The 11,227-nt window shown below is 32.3% G+C and overlaps 2 protein-coding genes across 2 annotated transcripts; both read right to left on the reverse strand.

The window, feature by feature from the left end:
• Window positions 1-1,406: 1,406 nt before the first annotated feature.
• Window positions 1,407-3,509, reverse strand: LOC122579671 (salicylic acid-binding protein 2-like). Its single transcript, XM_043751890.1, has 3 exons — window positions 3,105-3,509; window positions 1,946-2,089; window positions 1,407-1,853 (listed from the first exon to the last, which is right to left on the reverse strand). Exons 1-3 carry the CDS (start codon window positions 3,486-3,488, stop codon window positions 1,572-1,574), a joined length of 810 nt encoding a protein of 269 aa, XP_043607825.1. The 5' UTR covers window positions 3,489-3,509; the 3' UTR covers window positions 1,407-1,571.
• Window positions 3,510-6,571: 3,062 nt separating this feature from the next.
• LOC122609837 (methylesterase 1-like) lies at window positions 6,572-9,982 on the reverse strand. Its single transcript, XM_043782787.1, has 3 exons — window positions 9,605-9,982; window positions 7,162-7,302; window positions 6,572-6,850 (listed from the first exon to the last, which is right to left on the reverse strand). Exons 1-3 carry the CDS (start codon window positions 9,980-9,982, stop codon window positions 6,572-6,574), a joined length of 798 nt encoding a protein of 265 aa, XP_043638722.1.
• Window positions 9,983-11,227: the final 1,245 nt, after the last annotated feature.

An 11,227-nucleotide genomic window follows, 5' to 3' on the forward strand; every position in this document is an offset into this window, starting at 1 on the left:
CGTCTGACCACTCGAACGGTTCATCTAGCAAAGTGGTAGGTACAATCCGTTTTTCCATTATTAATTGTTTGATAAGATTTGTATTTTTTTTTGAAAGAAAAGTGTGTTGTTTGTGTATGTTTGAATATGTGTTGTTTGTGTGTATGGAAGAAGATGTGTATTGATATATATATATAAACTGGAAAAAAAATAGCCGTTGGAATGGTCAAAAAAGCCTCGAAAACGTAACCACTCACTCTTCAAAACGAGTGTTCCCACCACGGCACCACTCACTTTGCTTCACGCGTGGGTCATCCCGCGTTGGCGGCGGTGTGCAAGTGAGTGGTCGGACGTCTCATTAACGCGAGCACTCAGCGTTGCCAACGCCCTTAGAACTAATCTTCTTGAATTTAAGTCCTTATAAAAGCACATCATTGGATTACAAACCCAATAATTGGTCAATTAATTAATGTGATCATTGTTTTGGCGACCTGTATCAGGTGGGTTAAAATAAAACATTATTTTGTTTTTTGTTTTTGGTTTATTATATATGTTTGGGTTCTGTGATTATTATTATTTTTATTCAATGTGGATTTCAATTAACAAATTAATTATATCTATATCTATATCTATACTATATTAATAAACAAACTACTCTCTCATCTTTTCAAGTTTCTACCTTTAAAATACTCAAAATATCCTTAATTTTTAACACATTTCTAACTTAAAATATATCCCCAAAATATTTACACTAATTTTTATCAAAATTATCTATATCCTTTATTAATTAATTTAAATATTTCTACCTATTTTATTCTTAATAAAGTTATTTAGAAAGGATACATTCTTTAACAATAAAATAACTAAACTACCATTTACGTCAATTAATTTTAGATTAATAATCACATCATATCATTACCACCACCGCCACTAGCACCATCCGTTGCCGTCACCGCCGCTGCATTGCGCGGGTATCCATCTCGTAATATCAATACTTTGATGTACCCATGAAACTTCATTTCTTAATAAAATAAAACCATATTAGTACTATGTTTCAATAGTCCTAAAATTCTTTGCAATGGATGATTTGGCGGCATGCTGAGCCAAAAATATACAAAGCAAGAATGTATGGAATAAATCGATTACATCCAATATATTATATATGTCTAACTGTCTAAGAATCTATTTGACCAAAAGTTACTCAACTTTTTGGTATAGAGATATATTGTCAAATACTCAAATCAATACATACAAATAGAAGGTACACAACAAGCTGAATATAGTTCCGAATTAATATTATAGATCAAAAATGACATACGATACTAATTGCATTCTAGGTCTTGAATTGGCGCCACCATCGACAAGAATGATAAATATAGTCCCAAATCAATATATTATGATACATGATTTGTAATTGCACAGAAAACTAATTATTGAAAGTAAAATTATACTTGTAAATGAAAATGAATACCTTCATCAACATATAAGATACCCATGTAATGCAACAAACATTATTAATTAAGAAAGAAAATATAAAATTATTTTGTTTATATTGTATTATGCACCAACATGCAACATTATACCATTGCCATTTAACTATATGCAAGGGCTATTTCAAGGATGCAAAGACTGACTTGCTTTGGGTCAGATATCATTGGCATATGGTCTACACCTTTCAACTCTTTCGTTTCGGCCGTTTGATTATTATGGATCATCCAACGTTGAAATTCTTCTTTGATGGTTCTATCTTCATCACAAACGACATAAACCCGCTTCACGGACCCAAACCTTTCGTCTGTATACTGTTTGACACTTCCTAGGTCGTTCAGAAATAACGATGCAGGCCTAACCAGTATTCTTCCTAACTCAATATCCTATATTATGAGAGTAATGTGTTAGTTAATTATTCAATTAAAACAATACTATTACCATTGAAAGTGTACGTGTAACGTGTTATAAGAAATACCTCAGCGGAACAGAGGTGATAGAGCGTTGAAGACAAATATTTAGGACCAAAAAGGAAGCTTGTCAGATCAGCGTCGCTTTCGTTGTTGTTGTAAGGCAAGACTTGAGTGTCTATCCAAGCTTCTCCTGGAGTCTTTTCAACATACTAGAAAAAAAATCCATACATTGTTTTTTAGGTAACCTTAGTTTCCAAGCAAAAAAGTCATATTCTCTTTGTCTATTAGAATTGTTTTGTTTTTTATTTTCTAAGTCTTTTTTTAATGGTAACCAAACTATTCAATCGAATACAATTTTAAAAATTCAAAATGTGTGTGTTATATTTTTGAGAAACAAAGCTGAAGAGAGTGTGAGCAATTGGAGGGGAAATTCGGGTTTTCAAAGTGTCAAGTGTTTCAAATTTTTAGTTCTGGAATAAATTTTCATTACTTTCATTATAACACTTTAACGGACTATGCCACTTGGACCATGGCAGGGGCGGCACCCTTACAACGAGGAGTGCTGCCCCAGTCCCCTATCTCTTAGGGGCGAGGTCATCATAAATTCATATAGACATACACTTCGTACATGCAAACCTATATGATATCTTATTATAACAATATTGACCAATCAAGTTATCTAATTAAACTAAAATATCTGACATTTACCATATATTATGCATTTTTCGAGCAAACAATCAAATCGTTACTTAGTGTTCGTGTTCCTTTCAATGAGCAACAGGATAATTTGTGTATGGTAATTAGTGCCAATCGCCAAACAAAGCTACTCTTGATTAAACAACAAGTGGGTCTTCGTACATACCTCTAGTTTGTTCTCTGTATATTATAAACTCAATTTGTTCAAGTTCTAATTTGTTTTTTCTTTCTATTGAAATTCTAATAACCGACGGAAAAAATAAGAAAATAATATCAGTGCCCCGCCATATAGCGTGGCAACATATTTTCTTATAATTTTTTATATTTAATGTAAACTGATTTAATATAGAAATATCATGAGTTCAAGTCTCACATGTGAAGAAAAAAAAAAAAAGAAAAAAAAATTATGTTAAGTCGTCACCTATGACATGTTTTCTCCTATGAAGAGTAAAAATTATCATGTAGACTAGTGACCCGTTAATAATCCCATGACTGTTAAAATGGGTAAAAAGGAGCAAAATAGATTACCTGATCTAAAACATAAGAAGATTTATGTACGGAATCAGGCATGAAGGCAGCAAGGAAGATCGCGACAGAGATCTTTTCGGGGAACCTTTCCATGGCAAGAGATATGCTCATACCACCAAAGCTATGACCCACTAGCACAACTTTCTCTTCAGGGGGAATGGTTTCCATAAATTCTAACAATGGCAAGGTGTAGTCATGAAGTGTAGTGACTTCATGTATTACTTTAGTATTGGTGCCACTTGCGGATAGATTTAAGGCCGAAACACGATGTCCGGCAGCCTTAAGAAGGGGTATGAGCTTGAACCAGCACCATGCTCCATGGCATGAACCATGTACCAATACAAAATGCTTTTGATTTTGATTTTCATTATTGGTGTCACCCATGTTTGTTTGTATAGAATAGTGGTGGTTTGATTATTTATATAAGCAAAAAAAATGGGTAAATTTTATAGATATAATGTTATGTATATGGTGGGGTCTGTTGGTCAAATATCGTGGGACTGGTTTTAGCAAGGTTCTAGAGTAGTATTTAGTGAGCCGAAATAAACAATAATACAACATACAATACCCAATACATGTTCTAGAGTGGTACTTATACATTTAGTGGGACTGGTTCTCAGTAGTTTTTTTTATCCTTCTTTTCTTTTTCTTTTTGGCATCTTCTAATCTTTTCTCCTCCACGATGCCATGTTTCCTGACTCCAATCATTCTTAGTTCTTGTCCTTTAATTTTGAAATCACAAGGCAAACGTACACCGCTACCAATTTAACTCCTTGTTTTTTAACTGCATTGAAACTTTTTTTAGTTCCTGTGTTATACCCCTTTCATCCCATTTTACAACAACAACAAGGTACCCAATCCCAACATAAGCCGGGTTATGGGGGAGGTAGATGTAGACAGACCTTACCCCTACTCAAAGGTAGAGAGGCTGCTTTCAGATCCACCGGAGTGGAAGGGACCTCTGACCCAAAAGTGAACAATAGAGTTAGATCCACCGGAGTGGAAGCCTTAACTGGATAGGGATAATCTCGATCTCAAACTCTCAATCTCAATCTCAATCCCACTCTTCGGATCACAAATTCAGATCTTAGATCTAGAAATTTGTTACCGTTAGGGAGAGGGAGAGGTTAGAGAGAGAGAAGAGAGAGAACCCTAACCGTAAATTCAGATCTTAGATCTAGAAATTTGTTACCTTATCCCATTTTAATTGTTTTAAATTTAACTTGTCAAGTTTTCTAGTATCAATTTTGACCACAAACATTTTTGTTTATTTTTGCTAACACTTGATATGAACTATATGGATGGATTGAGTTTTAAACATATGTTTCATTGATATAAATTTGATCAACTAATATCTAACACAACTAAAGATATTTTCAGTCAAAATTTAAATAAAAAAATTTAAAAAGTCAAACTATGACAATTAAAATGGGAAGAATATAATATTTATCTTTTCCTTTACAATCCGATTAGACTAATTAATTCTTGGAATTTTTTTAACCTTCCAAAAAGTGCTCTTTGGCACTCTGTAACAATGTTTGCAACATCACATCCATTCTAAACATGAGTGTTTTTACAATTGATACACTAAGGGTAAAAGTTTATTTGCCACTAAAACTGATACTTAGGTGTAATTTTGTCATTCTTCTCGTGCGTTAGCTACCTTAAACTACTGGAATATTCGATCATGAATAATATTGCCTATCAATAAAATCCTTTAAAAGGAAAAAAGAAAAAAAAAAAAAACAAAAGAAAAAAGAAGCGATGTTTCGCAAGCAGCTAGAGTAGTTATTAAAAAATAAGATTCACATAGTGTTACATGGGGTTATATCAAAAGTGTACCAGCAGTTTCAATTAATATCTTTGTGTTTCAACCGAAGGGTTAAACGAAAAAAAGTTGTGTTTAATTTCCTCCATGATCCATCTTGTATACAGAATATTTTTACTCCCCTTCGGAATTCAAATTCATTACTTTTAAAGATATTGTATAGCTATCCTTTTTGATTTAAGCATCCGCTTCTTATTATATTGAAAAAGAAAAGTAATTTAGTAACTGCTTAGTGACGCCTTCTGTTTTTCGTGGGTTTTGAGTCCACATACCTCGACGGTGTATAGAGGAGGTTAAGATATAGGCAGACCTTACCTTTACCTAAGTAGGGAGGTTGCTTCCAGTTTCTACCTAAATGGTAAAAAAGACCCTCCAATCTTTGCATGGGATGAGGATTGAACCCATAACCTCTGTCTTCAGAGACAAAGGTATTTACCACTGATCCAACCATGCTATTTATGTTTCTTATTATATTGAGTCATGTTTAATTGTTTATACGTATCTGTGAACTTTGAAAGGTTTGATGGTCTAGCTAGGACGTGGACCAGAATGCACCCATAGAAAAGTCAGCAACAATTCATTATATTTTCTACCATGTTGAAGTTGTATTATACCTTTTTTTATTTTTGGTTGATAAGAGAAAAAAAAAAGCAAAAAACCTGAAATATATTTAAGAGTAATATCATAATTACATCAAAAAAATTACGATTTAAAATACAAAAGAAAAAAAACCTGAAATATAGTTTGTTTTGTACAATAAAGTCAAAAATCAAAAACAAAAACATCTAAATATTACAAATCATATTGCTTTTGTTCAAGCTTTTAGGTAAGTGTGAACAAATTAAAAATTTTGTCACGTTTTTTAGTGTGTAGAAATATATTAAATTAAAACTGTGTGGAAATTTTCTCCACAATAAAAAGTGTGTAGAAACAAAAGTTTACACTTTTTAGTGTGAACTTTCATAATTATTTTGTCACACCCCATTTGTCCACGGCACATACTTTTAATTTAATATATTTCTACACACTAAAAAACATGACAAAATTTTAATTTGTTCACACTCATCTAAAAGTATGAACAAATGAAATATTATTTGTATTGAAATTAAGAGAAAAAAAGAACAAAATTAAAATTGAAAGTGATACCTTAAACTAAAACTTAAACCCGAGACCTGATACGTATCAAGATGTGAAGTGTAAAGTGATATATGATGTCACGTCTCAGAATATTAAAAGTCATGGTTACGGTTCATAACCATGACCTCTAATTAATATATGTGTATTTTATTTTAATGATAAACGTCATTTGGAATCTTGGAGTTTGAGTTATTATTCAAATTACGAAAATATCCTCACATGATTTGCACGTACATAAGGGTTTTAATAGATAAGATGATAAGGAAGAAACTTGATTTTTGGGTTAACACGAGGACGATTTATGTCGTTAACTTGAAGCTTTATATAAAATCGAAATCTTTGATAGTACTTAATTATTATTTATTCAAACATTTACAAATCATTATTTTTACAACGCCTTCACACACTTCAAATACACGCACATACATATAATTGAAATAACATAATATAGGTGATGAGACTGTTTATTATTGTTGAATATAACAATATCGAGATGGATCGACTAATCGCAGGAAATTATGTCAAGGAGGCAGGCACTGAGCTGCTTTGGGTCGCCTATCATAGGCATATGATCCACATGTTTCAACTCTCTCTTCACCGCCACCGGATAATTCTCGATCATCCATTTTTGGAACTCTAGTTTGATGGTTCTATCGTCGTCACAAAGGACGAAAGCGCGCTTCACAGAACCGTACGCTTCTTCTGTGTATGGTTGTGCCGTAGGTAGGTCATTTACAAACAATGGTATTGGCCTTTCCAATATTTTCACTAATTCAAGATCCTACATATAATGTAAAGAAACTAATAAGCATTAACAATGACGTAAAAATAAATAAATAAATAAATAAATTACTGTATATATTTGAGAGAGTATATATATATGGAAAATGATTAATCAACCTAATTTGTGTGCCTAAAGATATGCCTAAAACCTTAAGAATTTGACATGTGGATTCCACTAATTCTCTTTTCTAATCTTGCCTCCTGATTTTTTCACAAGTCATCATCTTACAATTAGGCACATCTTTAGGCACATTAAATAGGTTGATTTATCATTATCCTATATATATATATTAGTGTAATAAGGATAACCTGTTTAGGGCTAAGTTGATACATATTCAAGGTCAAGAATTGTTCCCCGAAAAGCATCATGATGTCGGATTGGCCTGCGTCGTTCGTATAAGGAGTGAAAGTTGTGTCAAGCCAATCTGCTGGCGGAATACTTGCGTTCCACTTCAAAATGGATACATACATATTTAAAAAACAATATGGTTAGCAAAATCATAGCTAGTATAACTGACCTAATCAAAATTTCCATTTACTCGATCGTAATATATATATATAACAACTTTACGCGTAGTTTCATGATCTTTTGTTTTTGCTAGTGTTATTGTCATATGTCTGGCTTAATTTACCGTATTCAATAATCAAGTCTACAAGGCTCAAATGATCAGTGCCCGACCAATTTCAATATGTTTAAATCACAGCGAACATATTCTTAATTACGAGTACGAAATAATAATAATAATAATAATAATAATGATAATAATAATAATAAAGATAAATAATTTATCCCATTGTCCTCTAAAATATACCAAACTCTTCCGTAAGACTTTCATCTTAATTAAGTCAATTCAATGCAAAACAAGAAATGTACCGATCGAAGTTATTAAATCTATAAATTTTGAAACAAAAAATGTTTTCGCTTATTTTTGACAATAAGCTTGTAGCTTGTAAGAAAAATGTCTTATTAAATATAAAATCTAGTTTGGTAAAATTTTTTTAAGAAAAATAAATCAAAATTTCACCTTCCAAAAAGAAAAAAAAAAACTCATAATCTAAAAGCTGCATAAATTAACAAGTTTTTAAATTTTGAAGCTTTAATTTGGACAATCAGATTACATTAACATTAATTCTAATAACTATCCATTATTAATTATTAATTTTTGTCATTTGAAATAATTTATTAATAACTTTAGCCTTTTTACCAAACACCTAAATAAATCTAAAAAACTTTAGCTAGCAGTATCAACGACCAATAATTATCAGTTATTAGCTAGTTTTGCCAAACATATTTTTGATGCAAAATTTCCAATTTGGCAATATTAATATATGTGACCTAATAACTACTAGCCATTAATGTGTTTCGAATCTCTATTTAAACATTTTGATGAGAAACCTATCAACCAGTAACTGAAAGGGAAAATTCACCTCCAAATTGAAGTCATCATAGGATGAATTAAATATCTGTTTTTTGAATCTTGTTGTGAACAAACAAATGTATAAAGATTGTGTTGTATGCGTATTAATATGGGAAGTGAGGATGTGTTGTTAGACATATATTTAAGTTGGGTGAAAAAATGTTTTCACATCCCAAAATATTAAAAGTATGTCAAAATCAATATGTGAATTTTGTTTTTTAAGCAAAAAATAATAACAATTTAGGTTGTAAAAAAGTATTTTGCTAAACTTATGAATGTATCACCATAAAAAACATTTGAGACCCATAGTCCATAGAAGAACACCATGGAAAACGGTTGCGACCCATAGTTCATTAAAGAACACTGTATTGAAAGTTACTTTGTTTTTAGGTTACTATTCCATTCAAGTTATTTTGACATGTAAGATGTAAAAAAAACTGTGATTGCTCGATAAGTTATAAGAAAAATTGTCTTTTGGGAAAAAAAATTTGAACTTTAAAAGTATCTTAATTATACTCCTAATTAAAATACACATAATGCATGGGATGATTAAACCCATAGTTTCCGAAAGGGGTTTGCTAAATACAGCCTTTAGGGCTGTGTTTAAGGTACATAAATTGTTTGTACATTTACCATAAAAATTAGGGGACGGGCTTTTAATATGGAAGATACAAGTTGTTTTATGCACGTTAAATACGTACAGCCCTAGCATTTCCCTTTCCAAAATATACCTCAAATACTCTCCCTCTGCTTTACCCAACAAATGTGATGGAGTAAGTTCTAACGTATCGCTAACTATAAAAATGCTATTTATAGTCGTAATCAGTGAAAAAGAGACCTTAATTACCTGGGACATTTATGGTTAGTTAAAGTGTTAGATTGTTTAAAAAGTGTGTTGCTCTCTCATGCATGGTAGTTTACGTATTTAAATGGTTATCCAAAAGTAATTTGACAAGGATCAATTAAGACTTCAAATTAAACTCCTTTCACCGTGTCGTTAATTATACGTGTTGTGAGTACTCTCAAACATGATTCAATTGAGTATTCTATTTTGTTTACGTACGACCTCTTAATCTAGTGGTTCAATAAGTCCCGGGTTCAAATTCGGACATTAATTGCAATTTAATTATAACTCCGAGAAATTAAAGTGATTACCAACAACTAACATTTAATTTTAAAAATAAAATAAAATTTGAGTGTGTAATTTCTCATGGCTTATATCTTGCTTTATTCGGTTTATGAAAATCATTTCATTTTTGGTTGTGCACATATGGTGTTTGAATAGTTGATAATGGTGTGACCTAATAAAATTTTATAAAAAAGATGATAGTAACCTGGTCGAAAACGTAAGAAGGCCTATTTGTGGTATCCGGCATTAAGGCAGTGACAAAGATAGCGAGAGAGATCTTAGTCGGGAACGTTTGCATGGCAAGAGCAATGCTTAAACCACCAACGCTATGGCCAACAAGCACAACCTGCTCTTCCGGGGGAAGGGCTGCCATAAATTCAAGCAACGGGGCAGTATAGTCGGCAAATGTGATGACTTCTTGTATTTCTTTGGTGTTGGTGCCAGCAGCAGAGAGATCTAAGGCCGAAACACGGTGGCCAGCGGCTTTAAGAAGGGGAATGAGCTTATACCAACACCAGGCTCCATGGCATGCACCATGTACTAGAACAAAATGCACTTTTGGTTCGTTAGTTATGTTTTCCATAATGTTTACCAACTTAATTGTATGGAATTGATTGTTTGTATTGATTAATTTGTATCGAATTGATTGCTTATATTGATGATCAATTTGTATCGAATTGATCGTTTATATAGGCAGGGTTGGCTTGCAGCTTAGCGCACGTCTTGTTATATGACAATTCAGGAAACTTAATTTTAGTTATTATTATATGTATATTTTTATTCGACATTACCTCATCAGTACTAATATTATATTTTGAGATTATACTTAATTAATATCACTAAATCCGCAAACTATATCTTTGAATTATACTTTAATATCATTTATCCGCCACCCATGTTAAGCGTGTTAAGGCATCCGGGTTTTATCCACGGAGGTTTAAATTTCTGTTTGACCTCTGTGAGGTTTTTATCGGACTTGGCGTCATGGGTCTAGACCCTGTATGTGATGTCTTTTCACCATTGGGTCACCTTAAATGATGGATATTAACCAATATAGTCATAATACGACATTATATAAGTATGTTGGTGCAAAACACACACATATGTGAATTTATAATGAGACCTAAGGGATGCGCCTGCGAGGTTGAAGGGGCACGAAATTAACAGTCTAAAGGCAGTAAAAGGATCTGAAACATTAATCCCGTTCATAACAATTTTTTGGTCATTATCTCTAGTTCCACATCTCAAAATGTGCACATACAAAATACTTTGAATCTCTAACTGTATCCGATTGAATAATTTGAAGTAAAGTAAGTAAGTAAGTAACTGCTCAGTGCTGCCTTCCGCTGGTTTTGAGCCTCAATACCTCGACGATGTATGAGGGAGGTTAAGGTGTAGGCAGACCTTACCTCTACCTAAGTAGAGAGGCTGCTTCCAGATTCTACCTAAATGGTAGAAAAAACCCTCCAACCTTTGCATGGGATGAGGATCAAACCCATGACCTCTGTCTCCAGAGGCAAGGGTGTTTACCACTGATCCAACCATTACAAATAATGTTGTATTTGTTCACACTTTTAGTTAGTGTGAACAAATTAAAATTTTTTTCACGCTTTTATTTGTGTAAAAATATATAGAATTAAAGTTGTGTAAAAATTTCCTCACACTAAAAAGTGTGTAGAATTAAAAGTTCACACTTTTTAGTGTGAACTTTTATAATTATTTTATAACACTCCATTTGTCCACGCTAACTAAAAAGGTAGCGTGAACAAATAAGATGTTACAAAATAATTATGAAAGTCCACACTAAAAAGTGTGAACTTTTAATTCT

Source organism: Erigeron canadensis, chromosome 8, assembly GCF_010389155.1.
Source record: "Erigeron canadensis isolate Cc75 chromosome 8, C_canadensis_v1, whole genome shotgun sequence".
In the NCBI taxonomy this organism is placed as follows: domain Eukaryota; kingdom Viridiplantae; phylum Streptophyta; class Magnoliopsida; order Asterales; family Asteraceae; genus Erigeron; species Erigeron canadensis.